Raw genomic sequence first — 20,607 nt, 5'->3', positions numbered from 1 at the left:
ATCCAGGGAATAGCTTTGCCATGAAGAAGCCTGTCGTATTACATCATTTTTCCCTGTGTGTCTTTTAATGAATCAGATTTCAGAACTCAGGATAAAAAGCTTACCATTTATTTCAGTTGGGAAAAGGATTTGGTAATTGTATAACTCTACTATAGATGAAATTATATTGCAACAGAAAATTTCTAGGAGACATCCAGGTTCTGGCAAGTGCCCTCGCCTTTAAGCAATATTAATAGTAACAATTCTGAAACAAATAGCATGACAGTTTGTGTGGGAGGTGGGGGGGGGGGTGGCCTGTTCATTGGCCTGCGATACAACGGAGTCTAAACTCAATTCAGTTGCCCTGCCAGCAAAGTTAAGAGTAATCTGCAGAGCCCAAGATCCCCAAGGTGAGGAAAAAAAGAAGTCTGAGGGTTTAGGAATTGTCCCCAGTGTAACAAAGTGCTTCAGAAATCACTCTGGAGTTGTGAGCGCTGACGCATCAACCAGGTGCAGCGTTATGATGTAAATTTGATCTGTGGTTTACTGGTAAGTAAAACGGGGGCCTCTGTCCCGTGGGACGCCGTAACAGGATAAACACGTTGGCTGCCTTAGATCATAAACACACACGTATACCTGTCAGCCCACCCACTCCAATCTCTAAAAAGCAACTGTCACTCAGCTTTCCTGCAGAGGATGTATCCCTGCCAAGTTTGTCTCAAAAGGTGGTTGAGCGAATGCCAACTGACGCAGAATACGGAAAGAGGCATTTCACTCGGCCTTGTTAGCACCCACGTGTGGATTTCAATTCCGTCATCACTTCCCTAGGCTTCCCTGACCGGTTCCTGTCCTAGCTCCTTGCTCGAAGCCCTCCCAGCTACCACCGCTCTCCACTGCACACCACTGTCCCTTCACAGCCACATGTGATGTGATTAATGCCCGCCTCCCCTGTGAGACTGTAAGCCTCAGGGAGGACAGGGACTGTGTTGGCTTTTGCTTGCCCTTTTACTTTCAATGCCCGGCAATGCCTGGCACATTTCACGTATATTTTTGAATGTATGAAGGACTTAGCAGTGGAAATAGTCTCCCCATCCTACCTTTTATACCTAATCTCTACCTACACTCAGATTAGCTAAGGATTCTGGGTAAAAAAGGACTCAACCTAGTAAAGAGGTCATGGGACTGCAGGTCTGTCTCCCCTGTCTGCCCCCTAGGGGCCAGGCCCTAGGGGCCATTTCCTTCTCCATCCTGACCGACGGACTCTTGTGGCACTTTGTGCTATAAGGGATCCTAATTTCATGTTTATTTCTGCAAACATTTTCTTCTAGGTTACATGCTTAGGAATTCCAAGTTCTCATTATCATTCTTTGTGCCTGCAGCTATGCTTTTTACATTCCTCCTGCCTTTTCTCAGCGCTAGATGCTAGATGGCAAATAGCAGTGCAATACCCCACTTTGTAAACCCAATTCTCTCAAGGCATCATGGTCAACATCAAGATTCCAGACAACCGCAGAGGTTATACGGAACACCGGTGACTCCATGATTGTCCTATTAGTAGGGAAGAATCTGGCTTCGCCTTTGAGCCTTGGTGCAGGCCACTTCATTGGGCAAGAGAGAGAATCAGAGAGTAAACAAGTCAGTGTTTGTGTATAGCAATTCTAAGTCACACACACAAAACTGCTAGGGAAAAGGGTCATATTCCACAAAGAGATCATCCTACCCATTGCTGGTCATAACGATTGCGTGGCAACAGGAGCTCTTGGTGGGATCTTCAGAGTCGTTGGTGGGATTTTTAAAGGGTTCAGGATTCCGTCCAGCCATGGCATGTGCAATGCTCCCTTTTAAGATCAACGCTGCTAAAGAGAAGTCAAACTGTAAAGCTCCCATGAAGTCACATCTGTCACATAAGAAATACCTTGTAAGTTGGGTGCTCAGCAGTGTTGCCCTTTGGTGACAGATACTCACCATCTGGCTTTCAGCTGCACCCATGCTCCTGTTTTACTCTCACTCCCAGACCTGGTCCCACAGCGGTAACACTAGCACTTGTACGACACTTCCACGGTTTACAAAGCATTTAGTACATCGTTCTGTCCTTGCCTGAGTCCGGTAAGGTAGGCAGGCAGCCGTAAGAAGATAATCTGGCAGTAAGGGTGTCACATACGGAAGTCTGGTTGACACTGGCAGAACCCCAATTCGATCACTAGTATGGGATGCTGCCTGTTAGAGGGTGTAGAGACCCATCATGTCATGCCCAGGCCTTAAGAAACTGACTCACAGTGACTAAAATCAATGTGGACCTGAGAGACACCAGAATGCTACTTAACATTAATCACAATTAGTTTCTACTCCAGGACTAGGATGTAAGAATGCATGGTTTGGGGGGCACCCGGGGGGCTCAGTTGGTTAAGCATCCGACTTTGGCTCAGGCCACGGTCTCATGCTTCATGGGTTTGAGCCTTGGGTCAGGCTGTGCTGACAGTTCAGAGCCTGGAGCCTGCTTTGGGTTCTGTCGGTCTCTCTGCCCCTCCCCCACTTATAATAATATATTGGGCAAATTTATTTATTTGCCCAAAAATAAATAAATATTAAAAAAAAAAAAAGAATGCATGGTTTGGTATATTCCATCCCACTGAAACAACATTCCAACTTTTTCTGTGTCTACTTCATGCCAATAGCATCTCACTAGTATAGGAATACTTACCCAGGACATAATTACATGGCTTTGCTAGCTTAGAATCACAAGGAACACTACAGAAACTGGTTAAGGTATCAGACGGGATCTTACAGATTACATGTCAGCGGGCTCTGAATACCTGAAGATTATATGTTATAATCCCTGCATCCATCTCCAAACTAAAGCAAAAATGCTTGGCCCTTGGGGCGCCTGGGCAGCTCAGTCAAACATCTGACTCTTCATTTTGGCTCAGGTCACGACCTCATGGTTCGTGAGATAGAGCCCTGCATCAGGATCTACACTGTCAGCCTGCTTGGGATTCTCTCTCCCTCCCTCTCTGCCCCTCTCCAGCTCATGCCTGTGCACACGCTCTCTCTCAAATGCGTGAATCGCAAAGCTAACAGTGCCTCTGTCCTAAACAGTGCTTGGAATGCATAGTGTTCCTCTAACAGGCCTCTCACTGACACGACTGCCTTCCATTTAGTCAGATGGATTACAGCATATGTATTAGTTACTAAATTCCCAGTGGTGCATAATGAGATGTTAATCCATACACCTTACAGATGACAGAGCTGAGGCGCCCAAGGGATCTGTAACTGGCCTAATATCAGACAATCAGCACAGAGAGGAGCGGGGCTCTATGCATTCTCGCCGGCCTGGGAGCCATTGTTACTGGGGACTGTATCTTTGCCTCGGTGTGTTGAACTTTTAACAAAGCCTGCAAGAAAGGGCAATCTTACTTCCTTCATTTCCTGATCTCATCAGGGACCTCACTTTAGTTGCTGAGTTCTGAAAATAATACTCACCTTACAAACAGGGCAACCAAAGTGCAGAGAAGTTAATGATCTTGTACAAGGTTTATGCCCCCAGCTAAGACGAACCTGGAACTTGACTCAAGACTAAGTTCTACACCAGAACGCTTCCTACCAGGCCGTGCTGTTTTTGCCTTTGTAGGCTTTTAGTCCTTGTCCTCAGCACCATTGCTTACTCAGGCTCAGGTGCCTTGGTCCATACTGTGGCTGGGTTAACCAAGGGCTTCATCTCCTAACTCTAATTTAAATGAGGGCAATGGTTCTATCTAGGACAACCACAACCCTTTCTAACAGAAATTACCAGATGTGTTTTGGAAATGATTGCTAATGGGAAGAAGGAAACATGGACAGTCTCTCCAAGTATAAAAGTATCACGAGTTTGTGCTAGATTACTCACTGCTATACGAACAGCCTCAAAATCTCAGTGGCTTAAAAAAATACTATTTTCTGATCCTGTGACAATCCAGTGTGGGTGAGCAGGGGTGGGGGGGGGCACACATGGGGAAGACTTTGTTCCATTGAGGAAGTGACACTTGCTAGTCTGCCGAAAGGGTCCATGGGCCAGAAGTAGGTTAAGAATCCCTGACCTAGAGGCTTCTCTAGGTCTCTGTAGGTGTCCATCAGTTCCTTGCATCTGGTGGGCCGATGAGGGAAGAAACAGCTTGATGACTCATTGAAGCTTGAGAGGGAGGTAAGAAATGACCCACATCCCTTCTCTCCTCATTCCATTGTCTAGAACTCAGTAATACAGGCCCATGTGACTGCGGTGAAGACTGGGAAATGTGGTCTCTCTGGGTGTCCGGGAAGAAGAGGCTGAGTGAGCACACAGCATTATCTTTGCTACACTGTCAGGCATACATTTATCGGGTTAAACCAACCGTCATACAAATACTAAAGGATACGATGGCAGAAATACTAACACGATCTAATACTAAATGAGACTGTGATACGAAGTGCTCCAAATATTGTAAATCTGTAAAAATGTAAACACAGGCATACCTCGGATATTGCCGATTCGGTTCCAGACCGCCACAGTACAGCAAATATCACAGTAAAGTGAGTCAGACGAATTTCTTGGTTTCCCAGTGCATATAAAAATTATATTTACGCCATACTGTAGTCTGTTACATGTGCAACAGTATGTCTAAACAACATATATATTATATGTTAATTTAAAAATCTTTTATTGCTAAAAATGCTATCATCTGAACTTTCAGCGAGTCGGTGGAGGGTCTTGCCTTGACATGGATCATGGTGTTGGCTGTGGCAACCTCTTAAGACAACAGTGAAATCTGTCGTAACTCACAAACAATTTGTCTGTAGCTTGTGATGCAGTGTGACCGCATCTTACCCACCGTAGGACTTCTTTCAGACTTGGGAGTCCATCCTCTCAAACCCTGCCGATTTATCAAGTAAGTTTCTGGACTATTCTAAATCCTGTATTGTCATTTCGACAGTCTGCACAGCATCCTTACCAGGAGCAGTCTATCTCAAGAAACCACTGTCTTTGCTCATCCATCAGAAGCAGCTCCTCATCTGTTCAAGTTTGATCATGAGATCCCAGCCATGCAAATATAACGAAAAGCCTGAAACATTGTTACCGAACTGTGATGCGGACAGGAAGTAAGCAAATGCTGTTGCCAAGAAATGCAGTATCCACAAGGCGCCATGAAGGGAGGTCTGCCTGTACTGTAAAAAACGACACATAGCAGGGACACCTGGGTGGCTCAGTCGGTTGAGCGTCCGACTTCGGCTCAGGTCATGATCTCGTGGTCTGTGGGTTCGAGCCCCACATCGGGCTCTGTGCCGACAGCTCAGAGCCTGAAGCCTGCTTCGGGTTCTGTGTCTCCTTCTCTCTCTGCCCCTCCCCTGCTTGCACTTGCTCACTCTCTCTCTCAAAAATACATAAACATAAAAAAAAAAAAAGACACATAGTCCATTTTATTTCACAAGTAGCACATGATATTACAGTGACAGGAAACAGTGGAACAGCACTAGGTGAAACGATACCAAATACTGAATGCTGTGATGATGCCCATAACAGACACCTGCTCACGTACAAGGCACCTCCTTGGTCTCACGCCTGTGAGGGAGAACTGTTTGGTGGAGACAGCTACAGAGGCATGGCCGCGGGGTCCACTCTCTGCTCCGCCCAGGGACATGTTAAAAGGAGCAGCCTCACTGGCGGGAGAGGGACAGATGGCACGGAGCTGGGACACTGGTCCCCCCTGAGCTGAGAAGAGAAAGGCAACAGACGGCATTTTGAGCTTTTACTGAAGCTTTCCTACAACTGTCCTGGCGTTGTTTTCCAAAATTCTTGAACTCTCAGGCATTTTCTTTTTTCTGAAGTAGTTCATTAGTTTCTCTGTCACTCTTAAATAAGTCGATTGATTAACCTGACTCACCAATTCGTTAACATGGTAACTGAGGCTCGATGACGCCTCCTTCCAGGGAGGGCCTAGGGCCAAGGAGGGCTCAGAGGGTCACGTGTAGGTCGCTCTCCCAGATCCTAACACAAACCAACAGCAGCACTACCCTGAGCCCGGTAAACAGGAAGTTAGATGCCAAAAAGGACTTTGAGGTCAGCCAACGTGAGCTTCTTGACAGATTTTCCAGATCCTGATAGAACCTGTTTGGCCAAAGTTTTCTTTTTTTCTTGAAGGTGTAAGATCTTCTCTTCCACTGTTCCCTCACAAATAAACCTAAAAAAATAGATATGTAACAAACACCCAAAACAGCATATTTAATAACACGTTCAAACTTCTACTCAAGGCTTTAGTTTTTAAGATTTCTTCCTTTAAGTCTTCTCAGGTTTAGTTAAAAACTCCACGCTTAGAAGACCCAAACAACCTTGACTAAGTATATGTCCATTTAAAATGATGTGACGTGGGGCACCTGGGTGGCGCAGTCGGTTAAGCGTCCGACTTCGGCTCAGGTCACGATCTCACGGTCTGTGAGTTCGAGCCCCACGTCAGGCTCTGGGCTGATGGCTCGGAGCCTGGAGCCTGTTTCCGATTCTGTGTCTCCCTCTCTCTCTGACCCTCCCCCGTTCATGTTCTGTCTCTCTCTGTCTCAAAAATAAATAAAACATTAAAAAAAATTTTTTTTAATAAAATAAAATAAAATAAAATAAAATAAAATAAAATAAAATGATGTGACGTAAATTATTTTGCGTTTCTTTCTGAAGCTGAGGTAACTGAAAAAAATGCCAAAATAAGCCAAAGATATCTCCATCCAAAACTGTAGAGATCAGCTTCCACCCAAAAAGCTCAATCTTGATCAAGTCAGAAGGCCTTAAAGCTTATCAAATTTCTGCTAGGTGTATGTGTGCTGGTGTGAGTGCAGTGTCTCTTTTCTTGGCTAATTCACACCGAACACAGGTTGTACAACCTGAAGAAATGCCACTGTTGTCATTCACTCGTTCGACACGCACTGATTCGGCACATTTACAACATGCCAGGTGTGTAGGAATGGAGGGATGTGTATCTTGTGCTCTCAAAGAGCACACAAAGAAGAGAGACCTGAAAATAAACACGAGGCAGCTGGAAAGTGCTACAGAAATGTGTCCAGTGTGCACAAAGAGTAGAACATGGTGTGTCGGAGAAAGAGCGGGCTGTCCAGTCTGGCCAGGGCAAAAGTCAAAAGGACTCCGCCATGTTGTACCGCAATGGCAAAAGCTCAAGAGGATGGCAGGGACCACTTCGTGAGCGGCTTTGCGTGTCACGCTAAGAAATTTAGATTTGGAAGAGGGTAGTGGCAGTGCGGAGGGAAAGGAAGGGATGGTTATAACAGACATTTAGAAAATAAAATTAATGGACTTGGTATGTGAAGAGAAAAAAGGGAGGAACATAGTCTGTGGCTCCAGAATTGGATATTCACAAAGACAAGGAATTCAGAAGCATCAAGAGACATGAGGCTATGGTATCCCATTTCCGTCTGCGACATTCTGAGTGCCTGGAACACGTCACAGTACTTGCTACACAGTGAGTGCTCAACGGGTATTAGTTTTGGGAGTTAAATGAGACGAAAGCACGAGTGAATGAGTAGGTGCACACTCAGACTCAGACATTTAGCATGGATTTGGGTATCTAGGTCCGATGTGTCAGAGAGCTTGGGAATGAGGACACAGACTGTGGGCTCCCTGGAGTAGACAGGATTATCGATGGAGGTGCATACAGGGTGAAGAGAGAGCTAACGACAGGGAAAGCAGCATGTCGCTGTGTATGGCAGATTGTGGAATTCACTGATGGCCCTGACACGCACACATATACCTGGTAGAGCACAGAAGAATTTTTTGGCATTATTTTTGCAAACAAGATTTTTTGGGATATTATTCTTTTAAGAACTCTTACGTTCTTTTCCACATGTCTGAAAATATGTCAAAATAAAAGTTAAAAGCAAGAACTAAATAAATAAAGGGTGGGGAGGAGGATGCTCTCCCTAGCCTAATACGCAATCTTGCAGGGACCAACCCCAAGGGTACCCCCATATTGCTTGTGTTCCCTTCCGGACTGTGGGTACCAGGGAGGCCATGCCTCACGGGCATCGTTAGTCAGGCGCTCACCAAATACTTTACGTTCTATGAAAACACCCCCCAAGAAAGACTTTCACAAAAGTAAAGCTTGGGAAGGGGCCCAGGTCCCGGGAGGCCTTGACTTACTTGTGCACGACAACGTCTTTCTGCTGCCCTACTCGGTAAATTCGGTCACAAGCCTGGTCTTCGAGTGATGGATTCCTGTTAGAAAAGAGGCAAAGCTCAGAGGTGCTGTCGCCCTGGGCTGGATGGGCAAGTGCCCTGGGGAGAGCCAGCCTGCGGCTGCTTCCGGAGAGTTCCGGAGCTACAGATGGTGATCACATTTTCAAAGGGTTGAGAAAAGCCCATAGAGAAGAACAAAGGACAGAGACTTATGTAGCCCGCAAAGCCTAAAACAGTTACCATCGGGCCTAAAATATCTGCAGAGCAAGTTTGCAAATCCCTTGTCCTATGCTACGCTGGCCTCAGAAAGATTAGCTTCGAATATCTTCTCGCCCTCGAATGAGCAGCTCGGGTCAGTGTGCCGAGAGAAACTCCACACCACCATCAGTTGACAACAGTTAAGTAACACAGGGGACGCCAATGCTCAATTTCGGTCACTAACTAGCTGGAGGACCTCAGTGAGTCACTGAACCTCAACTTCAGATTGCTACCCAGAAACGTGAGGGCTGCCTAATGATCTTTAACACTGTTTTTAACTTTCATATCCTAAGATTCAACTAAGGGAACTTAATTTCTTGTCTTCTTTATAGATTCTCACTATCAACTTCAAGCTAGTTTCTCATCTTTCCTCTTTGAAATCTTGGACAAGATTTCTCCATTTCAAAACACAGCCATGTATGTATTTACATATGTACTCAAGATTTTATTTTTAGCGGCCCCTGTGTGGCTCAGTCGGCTGGGGGTCTGACTCTTGATTTTGGCTCAGGTCACGATCCCAGAATCATGGGATCAAGCCCTGCGTGGGGCTCCGTGCTCAGCATGGGGCTGCTTAGGATTCTTTCTCTCTCTTCCTCAGCCCCTCTCCCTCACTTGCTCTCACTCACTCTCTAAAATAAAAAAATAAAAAAAAAATTTAATACATTTTATTTTTACGTACTCTCCACACCCACTGTGGGGTTTGAACTCATGACCCTGAGATCAAGAGTCGCACACTCCACCGACTGAGCCAGCCAGGCGCCCCCAGAAATCAGCATTTAACTCCCACTCTGCTTTCCTCCCTCACATGTATCACGGAGTCCCAAATAAGACCAAAACACATTCTCCCAGAAGATGATAACAGGTTGGCCTGTTTGCGCCAATCTGGGCCGCCTGGAGAATCAGACAAAAGCCCTATTTGGCATAATTGGAAAACCCCAAACTGAGACTAATTATGACATTTTCCTCCTACCAACACACAAACTCATTTATCTTATGTCTAGGAAATTTGCTGTTATGCTCTCAATGTTGATGCTACGTGCAAAACCAATGGCCTTGTGTTAAGTGTATTCCTAACATAATTAGAAAATTCCTTTTCCTTTTGCAGTAAAGCTGCTCCTTCTTTTTCAGGGTTGAAATTTCCTTGGACGTCAACAAATGTGTGTGAAATATGGTATTCTGAGGAGGTAAAACTGAGTGAGATAGCTCTTAGCCCTGAGAAAAAGCCCTCTTCCCAGTTTCCATGGAAACAGATGTCAGATTAACAATAAAGCGAATGCTATTTTAAGTAGTCATTTGAAGCCTTGCTTGCTCAGGAATTCAGGCCCATCCGCAGTCCTACACCCTGTTTAGCCCTGTACCTGTACACACCCATGCAGCGGAGGCATCTCCAGAATGCAAAAAGAGCATTCTCAACATAGGAAGTCAGGCCCCAACGCCCCTGTAGCCCCTAGATCCTCGTGCTACGCTGCTGTCGATGCAAGGAGAATCCAGAATCATTACCAGTGCATATCCAGAAGAAAAAGATGGTTTCCTCCAATCAGGTTTAGGCCAACACCTCCAGCCGAGAGAGAGATTAGCATAACCTTCAAAAGAAAGCACAGCATTCCCTTTATATGGATTTGGCCTCCTACTACAGCTCTCCCTCTGTCTCAGATTCAAGCCCAAGATCAATCCCTATCAAATTTCCTTCTGCCGGCCCAAAACTCTGAGATGTTATCTCCCATGCCTCACCTTTAAGAAAACTCACTTCGTATTTTTTTTGTGGGTCAACCTCAAAACACAAGGCATGCATGCCTGCCAAAATACACAAATACTACAGTTGAGAGCACTGGGGCGGCTGGCGCAGCGGACTTTCCATTAACCAGATTCCGTCCATTCCCTGGGTCTCTGCACCCCGATGCCTGCCGCTGTGAATGCTCCTGCCCATCAGTCCACCAAAGTTTTCCGTGTTCTTGCTGTTACTTCGTTTCTCCCCACACTCCCTCTCGTCAAACCCCCACCTAACCTTCAAGGCCTGCCTCCTCCACAAAGATTCACTCGGTCCAACCAGTTCTGCTCTTCCTCTGCTTCTACAGCCCTCATATTTTATTCTCTTTAAAGGATTTGCACACTTTGATATATACGCCAATAAATGCCTCCTAAATTAACAGCATGTGGAGGGAGCAAGGCAATGAATGTTTTGATAGCTGAGCTGCTACACCGGAATGCTCTCTGTATATAACTGAGAATAATTTGCTCTCGACTACAGAGCTCTGATGTGACCAGCTCGTACCTGAGGGCCCCTGGAGCTGTTAAATGCCTCCACCAGGTCCATCCTCTGTTTGGGGCTGACAGAGCCATCGATGGTGGCGTAAGTCAGGCCATGCCTCTTCAGGTGCAAGGCTACCACGTGCAGCATGCTGGTCCACTGGGAGACAATGACGCTGGAAGCAAGCGGAGAACAAAACATCAGCCCCAGGCAGAGAGGAAACAAATTCATCTCCAGGGCCTTCACGCCCCTATTACTCTTAAGAGTCAGTCATCAAATGTGGAGGAGGAAAGGCCTTCTGCTCCCTGGGGGGCAAAGGCACACGCTCAGGTCACATTTTAAAGTTATAATGCTGCTGGCTGTTTCCAGATCCAGGGTGTAATGTATCTCAAGCTAAAGGAGGTCAGAATAAAGTGGTGGCTAAGGACTGCAGCCTCCTAGCATTTGGGGGCCTAGTGCTCACCCAGAGATCTGTGGTCCTGCAGGAAAGGGATACAGGCCACCCTCCCTTTGCCAGCCACAACCGCAAGATGCTGGGACATCTCTAGTCCCACCCCCCAGCCTCCGTGCTATATGTCTGTATCTATAACTACATCTATCTATAAATCTCTATCTCTTTTTTAGAGGAAGAGAATTATAAGCAGGTTCCACACGCAGCAAAAGACCGATGTGGAGCTTGATCTCACAACCCTGAGATCATGACCTCAGCTATCCAGGCACCCCATAGTTTTAAGTTTTTAAATCAAATTAGTCCATATACACAAATGCAGGTTTGTAACACACAGGTAAGGATAACAAATAACAAATGGGTCCATGCACCCAACTCAGGAAAATTCCCAGCACCGTGGGGCTCCCTGATCCACGCCTCACCCCTGCCTTTCACATCTGTTACTCCCTTATTTTTCTTGAGATGTTTTCTTACCTTTTGAAAAGCATTTTAAAAAATATTTGTTTTTAAGAGAGAGCGTGTGTGAGCGAGCAAGCACAAGTTGGGGGGGGGGCGGGGCACAAGAGAGGGAGGGAGACGCAGAATCTGAGGCAGGCTCCAGACTGACAGCACAGAGCCTGACACGGGGCTTGAACCCATAAACCGCAAGATCATGACCTGAGCCGAAGTTGGACACTCAACCAACCGACTGAGCCACCCAGGGCCCCAGCTTTTCTACCTCTTTAAAAAAAATGTTTATTTATGTACTTTAAGAGAGAGAGAGAGAGAGAGAGAGAGAGAGAGCACGCATGCGTGTGAGCAGGGAAAGGGGAGAAAGAGAAAGAGAGAGAGAGAGAGAGAGAGAGGGAGAGGATCCCAAGCAGGCTCCACACTGTCAGCGCAGAGCCTGACGTAGGGCTTGATCCCATGAACCATGAGATCATGACCTGAGTCAAAATCCAGAGTCAGATGCTTAACTGCCAGGGCCACCCAGACTCCCCCTATGGTTTTCTACTTTTAAACACTTCTCCAGGGGCTTAACTTACTCTGATCCTCTAGGGATTTCCTTCTGAATCAATGCCACAAATATGTAAACTAGAAATCATAGAGAATTTGTGCTCTAACTTCAGTGCTTTCTCCAGAGGATGATTTAAGGTCCTTGATTTATAAAAAGCTAACATTTAGAACTATCAGCAATGTCAAAGTTTCCTGATTAATTACAAACAATACTTGGATAACAAAAGAACACATTTACCTCTTTTGGGACCCTCCATTTCCTCGGATTGCCTCCAATTCCACCAACAGAGATGAAATCTGGGAAACGTTATTTAACACATGTAAGTTGCAGCAAATTCGCTTTTTTCCATCATCCCTCCCCTGAACTACTGAACTGGCCTCTCTGCCTCTGGTCGTACCCCACTCTAGGCCATTCTCCTCTCTGCAGCTAGGGGGCTCTTTCTAAAATGCTGGTTTGTCACTTTCCTCCCCTGAAGGCCTGCTCCACAGGTTGTTGAAGAAGAGGACCCCTCCAATCTGAGCAACACCTGTTAAGCTTCCGAAGAAGCTCTCTGGGTATTTCTCACCCCCCTCAGAGCACATGTGAGTCCACATGGGCGCAGCTGGTAAGAACACGAACGTGACTTGGGAGAGCCGCTGGGTTCACTCTTCCCGACTGCTAATGCGAATGACTTTTTGAAAGCCTGGAGGGCTGGAGTGCATCCCCAGGATGGTGGAGGAGGAAGAAAACCGGACCAGGAATCAGGAGACGAAGACAGCTCTTACTGTGCCGTCACGCAGCCGTACCCCTTTGGGACTCCTGGTGAAGGGCTTAGACTCGTCATCAGTGAACAAGCAGCTGACTCAGACGGACCCTTCGGTGCCCTCAGGGCTCTCTGTCCCATGCTGCTATTGTTAAAGAGGTCACCTCTAGACACCCCCACTCGCGAGGCTGCTTTCCTATCTGAACAAACACGCTGGGCAGGACCTGGGGCGCAGGACTGGACCATTGTGAATTCATGGGGAGCAAAAAAAGCAGGCATATGAAACCCCTCGTGTCTTGGAGACTTGGGGCTGTGGAAAGTGCTTGGACTGCCACACAAACAAGCTGGCAAGAGGTCTCCCCGAGAAAACTGTAGTGGGAGGGCCGGAGTCATGGTCCACGAGCTGGGGTCAAGTTCCAACAACACTCTGCAGGAGTTGAAGTGTGTTCTACCCAAACTCCCTGCTCCACATGAAGCCTGAAGTGGCTTGAACCACTCTTAATGGGCTTGCACAAAGAAGTCTTGTGAATATATATCACCCGAGTATTAGATGAGGAACACAGGCTATGAGGACTCTGAGTTCTAAGCCAAGAGCTCACTCTAAAGGTGCGAGGACATGAAGTCCGTCCACATACGGTGTTCTTCTTATGTTTTCTCCCACTTGCTGGTGGTCAAGACCTCAGTAAATACTTTCAAAATTTAATTAAAATTAGTTCTTGGGGCGCCTGGGTGGCTCAGTCGGTTAAGTGTTTGACTTCGGCTCAGGTCATGATCTCACGGTTTGTGAGTTCGAGTCCCACATCGGGCTCTGTGCTGATGGCTCGGAGCCTGGAGCCTGCTTCGGATTCTGTGTCTCTTCCTCTCTCTCTCTGCCCCTCCCCTGCTCATGCTCTGTCTTTCTCTGTCTCTCAATAATAAATAAATGTTAAAAAAAAATTGTCTTTTAATTTTTAAAATTGAAAAAAAATTTTTTTTAATTTTTTTAAAATAGTTCTTAAGTAACACCATTCCCTTGGCAGTGACCTCATTTCTAGTTTTATATCTATCTATCTATCTATCTATAGTTATATATATATATATGTATGTGTATATATACATACATACATACATATATACATATATGCATATATATAAAACTATTATTATTTTTAAAGCCTTGGAAAAGAGGCCGAGGCTGGGAATGGCAGCTTCGACAGCAGCCGCGAGGGAGACTCGCTCCACTCTCGGGGTGCACAGCCTCATGGCGGATGCCCCAAGCCAGCCAGCAGAAAGGCAGGACTCAGGTTACAGCACACCTCAGCCTCCCTCTACCGGAATGCTTCAGCCTTAGGAAGCTTTCATGAAAACGGAACAAAAACGATTAACCAAGATAGAAGGCTATTTAGGAAATAACACTCACAAGACGGACGCCTTTCAGCAAGCCCAAGCAACTGGCGCTCAGATGGATTATAGCAGTCTCCAGGGTCCACCCTTTGTGGTTGTCCCTTAAAGCTTTCCCGAAACAAACTGTTGGCTCACTTAGGCCCCGCCACTGGCATAAACCTGAGAGGCAGCCTTCCCACGATCCGTGACTGAAAATCTGCCTTGCTGCTGCAGCTGGCCCAGGTCACCCTCTGAAAGCCTAGTTTTACTCGTGAAATAGAGTCAGAATTTAAGACTGGAGGCGGAGCCGCGCTAGCTCAAATCTAACAGTTCCACCCCTGAAATGCAAGAGCTGTACGTGTGTGGACCAACGTGCCCCTCGCACACACGAACCTGCGCGAGGAATCCCAGTTTCTCTACCAGAACAGAGGTGACCAAAGTACCTTGCTGCTTGCTCTTGTGTTCTCAAAGATCTCCGCCTTGAAACATTCACCATTAAGGGAAATGATGGGAGAAGGCTCCGCGTCACAGAGTTCGGACAACGTCAAGGCACTGAGCTGCTCTTCCAGAGAAAGGACCAGGCCCTCGCTTTTCAGTTCTGCCGGGTCCAGGGCCTGAGAAGAATACAGGACATGGGAACTGGTGGTGCACAGTCGAGGCAGCGAGACAGGTTATTTGCCAAGGCAGTGATGACCATCTAACATTTCACACAGCCAACTGTCTTCTAATTCATCATCAGTGTCTCCTCAGAGAAACCCTGCTCAGAATGCAGTCTGGCAAGTTTGTTCACCAGATTAAACATAAATCAAATGACGGCACTTCTCAGAGAAATGCCAGATTCCACGACCATTCTCTTTTCCCCAGCGGAAGCAGTACAGTTAATTAAGCTGTTGTCATCAAAACACATTACTACAGCTCCTCAGAAAGAATGACACTCATCTTAATTATGGACGTGCCTCTATCAGATGTGAGGGCCACTTTTCCAATTATATAAATACTCGAGTTTTCACAACTAGCCTTAAAAGCCCCAATACCACCAGAAGGCAGAAAAGACTAGTAGCTAAATTGGCTTTATGGCATCCTCAAATACCAAAGTATTCATGGATGGTTTTCACAAAATGACATTTTCCATTCTAAAATAAAGTTCATTTACAAAAAGAACAGTAAAAGCTGTCTCACGGGGCGCCTGGGTGGCTCGGTCAGTTAAGTGCCCGACTCTTGATTTGGGCTCAGGTTGTGATCTCTGGGTTCGTGAGTTTGAGCCCCGTGCCATGCGCGGCACTGACAGTGCAGAGCCTGCTTGGGGTGTTCTCTCTCTCTGCCCCTCCCCTGTTTGTGCTGTCAAAATAAATAAACTTAAAAAAAAAAAAAAACAAAACAACAAAAAACCTGTTCTCAATACTAGGGGAATTATCTCAAAATCGGTGAAAAGTAAAATAAGTAAGACTTCTCTTTTCTGCCCCACCAAAACCCAGAAGCACCCCAAAACGCCATTTCCCTTGACCCAGCGGCTGGACAGAAGAAATGGACTTCTCTGGCAGCCACTCTGGAGATGCACGCAAAGGGCTTTTCTTACCGACGTCAGCAGAGAAAGGTGACAGCAACATTGGCGGAGTCTCAGCAGCTGTGTCAACAGTACGTGGGGGGTGCCAGACCGCTGTGAGTCCGCGGCCACAGAGGCTCCAGGCCCGCCGGACCCAAACTCCCGAGCCACTTCCACAAAGGAAAACAAATCACAAGAAACGGTGCAGGATTTAAAGCACAAATATGGGGAGGAATCGCCAACTCACGGAGGCCATTGTGAACTTCTCTGATCTGAGATTCGGTAACACGGCTGTAAATGACTCCCCTACCAATTAAGCCAAATGAAACATGGGTTTTCTTTGCAGACCTACTTGCATTTTAATAAAGCGGATTTCAAAAGTAACTGAAAAGAAGTTTACATCACCAGGCCTGGTGCATGGAGATCAGCCTGGGTTGGCTTGGTTTGAGGTTCCTAGCTAAGATCGACTCTCTCAGATCAAGAATTCATAGTGGCGCCTGGGGGCTTAGTCGGTTAAGGGTCTGACTTCGGCTCAGGTCACGATCTTGTGGTTCGTGGGTTCGAGCCTCTCATCGGCCTCTGTGCTGACAGCTCGGAGCCTGGAGCCTGGAGCCTGGAGCCTGCTTTGGATTCTGTGTTTCTCTCTCTCTCTGCCCCTCCCTCGCTCCCACTGTCTCTCTCTCTCTCTCTCTCTCAAAAATAAATGAACATTAAAAAAAAAAGGAAAAAAAAAGGATTCATAATGTCCCGTCTCTAAATCCACATTTTCATTTCTTGTATGTATTTATGAGGGTCCCACTGCTTACCTTTACTGAATGGATTATCAGGGCTTCTTCCAGACTGGTTGCCTCCACTTTCATGCCCTGCTTTGAGGTAGGATTGCAGAGCTGACCTGCCTCAGATCGAAAGAGAAAATGGACATATAATGTTTGCTACGACCAAAGACATTTACAATGGTCACTGCTTAACTGTGCTTGCAGTAGGACCCTGCAAAATTATAAAGGGGAGATCTGTTAGAATAAAGCCAGGCTCATGGCAAGTACTGGCCAAAGGTAATGAAAACTAATTATTTTAAAAGCCAAATCATTTTTTAAATGATTGATAAGGGTTAATAAACACATTAATATTATAGAACATTATGTTTAATGATAACTTACTACTAACTTACAACACATTAATGTAACACTAACATTAATTAGCATTAGTTTATATTTATTAATAAATACTATAATACTGCATGAGTTTACAAAGAAAAAAACATATTCACACTGGAAGTGAGAGGTACCCAGAGGGAGAGAGTAAATCTGGAATTTAGGGGAAGGATAAGAGTTTTAGAGACAGCATAAAGAAGAGACGACAAGGATTACAGAGCAGTTTCTTTAAGTCCGATCAGATGCTGAGTAACAGGTCAAAGGTCAAAGGGATGTTCTTTCCCAATACGGCCCCATAGGACCAGATAGAACTGATGTACAGTGACCACACTGTAGGGCTTCTATGCAAGGAAGAAGCCCTTGCATAGGCTTCTAGTGCCTATGAAGAACATAGTGTGTATATGAGACAGAGGGGAATCGGGGAGTGGGTGGTGAGAGAAAAAGGGAGAAAAAACAAACAAACAGGAGGAACACAGATATCCAAACTCATCGATAATAGCATAAATGCAGTTTGAGGAATCCTGTATTCCTCAAGCCTGGACTCACTCCCAAGCAGGGACAGGAATGACACAACAACAAATGTGAGGTGCTTCCTCACTGCACACACCTGGATCTTGCCAAAAGGACACTGTACACATTCTCTTCCTCTTCAGAGAGCTTTAATCGGTGCACCTGAAATTTCCGCTGGGGCAGCATCACCTGGAGGAGGAGAAAGCAGCCGGTGAAGTCAGACAAATGACCTGAGCATTAGAGAGTAAATCCCCACAGTGGACACTGGAAACCTAGTCAAAGCCTGGCCAGCACTTCCCCCTGTCCTAAATCAGGACTGCTGCAGGGCCCCCTCACAGGAAGACGGGACACTCAGAGACCCCCAGGAGCAAAGCAGATGGCTGGTCAAGCCAAGGCAGGGATACGGATACCCCCCTTCCCTGGCCTCGCCCAGGGACGCGTGAAAGTAAGATTACCAAGGGCTTGCCGGTGGGGTCCAGCTGGTCTTTTGTTCTCCTCAGCAAAAGGCTCTTGGTTAAAATACTTAACCGTTCTCCTCCTTTCTTTGAACCATTGTCAACCTGGCTCTTCCACAGTCGGATATCATCAAATGGTGAGCAACGGAGAAATCTGTTTTTGTTGGGGAAGAAGACAGAGAGTAGGAAGGAAGTATTGAAGGATAGTTCAAGGAGGAGAAAAGGGTCCAAGGAAACACATTAAGATGAGAAACAAATCAGGGGCGCCTGAGTGGTTCAGTCGGTTAAGCGTCTGACTTCAGCTCAGGTCATGATCTCACGGTCCATGAGTTTGAGCCCTGCAACGGGCTCTGTGCTGACAGCTCAGAGCCTGGAGCCTGTTTCAGTTTCTGTGTCTCCCTCTTCTCTGACCCTACCCCGCTCATGCTCTATCTCTCTCTGTCTCAAAAATAAAAAAATAAAACGTTACAAAAAAAAAAGATGAGAAACAAATCAGATTTTCTCTTACATCTGTCATTCAATCATTTTTAACAGTGAATTTCATAGCAAAGCTCTGCCAGACATATCAAAAGGATCCAAGTCAGTAATAAAACCACATTATAAAATGTGAATTTTCCCATTAACATTGTCCGTATTGGTACAGCAAAACACGCAATCAGTAGATAGAATTTATTCCTAAAGCTTCAAAGGTTGACAGAGAAATTCCCTATCCTCTTGCAGGCGGACTTGAATTAAAGCAAGTACTTTAAAATCAGCATTCTTTTCTGTTTGCGTCGAATAAAATAGTAGGCCTGACCCTAGGACATATGCTTTAAAGTGGAAAAAGCCCAGAACATTCATCGGACTAAAGAAAGAGGGTTTTGTTTCCTTTCATTTTAATCCATCTTGTTGTTTTTTCACACACAGGGGCTGGATGTCATCAAAGTCTTGTACCTGCCAATCAATCAACTGGTTATTTTCTCATGGATATTAATTCTTTTGTCCTTTAAAGGTTGTCGGGTTTGCCGTCTGCTATCCGAGATAATCTGGCACACTCTGAACTTTATCATGAGATATGAAACAAGTATGAAGGGTTACTGACACGGTTCACACTGACATAATCCTGGAGAGTTTTACTCACTTCAGCAGTGAATACATGTCCAACAAGGTGTTCTGAATGGGGGTTCCGGTGACAGCCCAACGGGCGTGGGCCTCTAGCTTGCACACGGCTGTGGAAGTCTGCACTCGGGGGTTCCTAACACAGTGAGCTTCATCCAGTATGATTCGAGCCCAGACTATTCGAAGCAAAGGTGTTTTTGCTATATCCTGGAAGAAACCCAAGTGAAATCCATCAACTCTATGGGAGAATGTACATGTCTTCAAGAAGTTAAGGGAAAATATGAAAAAGTATGGAGGATCCATTCTTACCTTCAAGTTTGAGGGCTTAAATCAGGTATACTGAAATAAGAATTGAGCTGAAGAAACCAAAAGTGGAAACTCTTAATGGGCAGAAATAAACAAGTCAACTTGAGAGCCCCCAACTTTCGGTTTAAGATGCTTAGTAGTAAAATGTTTTAACTTAAGTTCATTTTATCCTTTCTACCCACTTCTGAGCAATGGCCATGGGTCAGCACTACACTAGGTGTCAAGCCTGGAAATTCACTCACTCAATAACATATTGACCAGATTTATAAAAATTCACTAGAACTGTACTGATGGGTCTACTTTTATGTGTAAGATATGAAATCAGACTTAAAGGACAGTTCCTAGCCTCAAGGAGCTCACAATTTGGCAGGGAAGGAAATCAGGCATCCAGATTAGCATGATGTTTATATATTAAGTCCCGCTGGGTAATTCAATACACGCCAGAAAAATCTACTCAGTCTGGCTCACTGCTACATCCCTAATACCTGAAACACCATCTAGCACATAGTAGATCCTTAACGTTTGCTGAATGTGCAGAGTGCTATGACGTAAGTAAGCACAAGGTCTAGGAGAGGCATTTAACCAGAGGATTAAAGAACTCTCAAAGCAGGTAAAAATAAATAAATAAATAAATAAATAAATAACCAACCAACCAACCAACCAACCTAGAAAAGGAACAGAGGCTCTCTCTCGGAGGGAGAGCAGCATGACAGCGCAGGGCAGGTGTCCGCCCCTTGGTACAAGTGAGCATGAGGCGCAGGGGGTGGGAGATGAGGGACGTGCAAGTTCAAGTTCATACAAGGTCTACCGCGTCCTGCAACGGGACTACGGTTTGATCCTGAAAGCAATGAGGAGCCACTGGAGAACCTCAAACGTTAATTACCAGCAAGAAGTCAAGAGTTGTTCTGACTGGAGAAGCATTCTAGAGATTAGCCCGAATATGGCTAGGTTAGTTCTTGGAACAGCACAGTATTTTCAGGACAAAAAAAGCCCCATGGTAACGATGCAATAAAGCCTCTGTGCTGTATAACTGGGACTACTTGGCCGTCCTAGCAAACATTCAGGGTTTTTTGTCTGGTTATCGTTTAGCTTCTGGCCCTCTTGTAGCCTTATTATTTGCAACCTCTTTTCCTGGGAGGTGGAGAGGCAGTTGTTAATGGCTTAATACAAAAATACTTGTACTAAAATACTGGTCTTCACATTGAATATAAAAAATACCCCAGGGTGCTTGGGTGGCTGTCGGTTAAGTGTCCGACTCTTTAAAACAAAATTTTCTTTACTGTTTATTTATTTTTGAGACCGAGAAAGAGCGTGAGTGGGGAGGGGCA

General features: G+C 45.7%; 1 protein-coding gene and 1 long non-coding RNA gene across 4 annotated transcripts in view; both read right to left on the bottom strand.

The window, feature by feature from the left end:
- Positions 1-92: 92 nt before the first annotated feature.
- On the bottom strand, positions 93-2,401 carry LOC122481007. The gene is made up of 2 exons (XR_006296729.1): positions 1,700-2,401; positions 93-1,577 (listed from the first exon to the last, which is right to left on the bottom strand). It is a non-coding gene; the product is annotated as an uncharacterized LOC122481007 (long non-coding RNA).
- A 2,990-nt stretch (positions 2,402-5,391) lies between these two features.
- Positions 5,392-20,607, bottom strand: part of TTF2 (transcription termination factor 2) — a 42,697-nt gene continuing 27,481 nt past the window's right edge. For 2 of the 3 annotated variants that reach the window (XM_043575947.1, XM_043575949.1), the window contains 11 exons: positions 18,996-19,180; positions 17,876-18,029; positions 17,518-17,609; positions 16,566-16,651; positions 15,793-15,929; positions 14,660-14,830; positions 12,350-12,408; positions 10,692-10,842; positions 9,920-10,002; positions 8,126-8,200; positions 5,392-6,167 (listed from right to left, as the gene is read on the bottom strand). In XM_043575947.1, coding sequence (XP_043431882.1) covers positions 6,023-6,167; positions 8,126-8,200; positions 9,920-10,002; positions 10,692-10,842; positions 12,350-12,408; positions 14,660-14,830; positions 15,793-15,929; positions 16,566-16,651; positions 17,518-17,609; positions 17,876-18,029; positions 18,996-19,180 — 1,338 coding nt within the window. In that variant the 3' untranslated portion in view covers positions 5,392-6,022. The remainder of the gene's footprint in view (positions 6,168-8,125; positions 8,201-9,919; positions 10,003-10,691; positions 10,843-12,349; positions 12,409-14,659; positions 14,831-15,792; positions 15,930-16,565; positions 16,652-17,517; positions 17,610-17,875; positions 18,030-18,995; positions 19,181-20,607) is intronic. The other variant, XM_043575948.1, reaches the window with a different exon arrangement.

This window comes from Prionailurus bengalensis, chromosome C1 (genome assembly GCF_016509475.1).
Source record: "Prionailurus bengalensis isolate Pbe53 chromosome C1, Fcat_Pben_1.1_paternal_pri, whole genome shotgun sequence".
In the NCBI taxonomy this organism is placed as follows: domain Eukaryota; kingdom Metazoa; phylum Chordata; class Mammalia; order Carnivora; family Felidae; genus Prionailurus; species Prionailurus bengalensis.
Note: the sequence above shows the minus strand (reverse complement) of the source record. Positions and strands in the feature narration are given on the sequence as shown.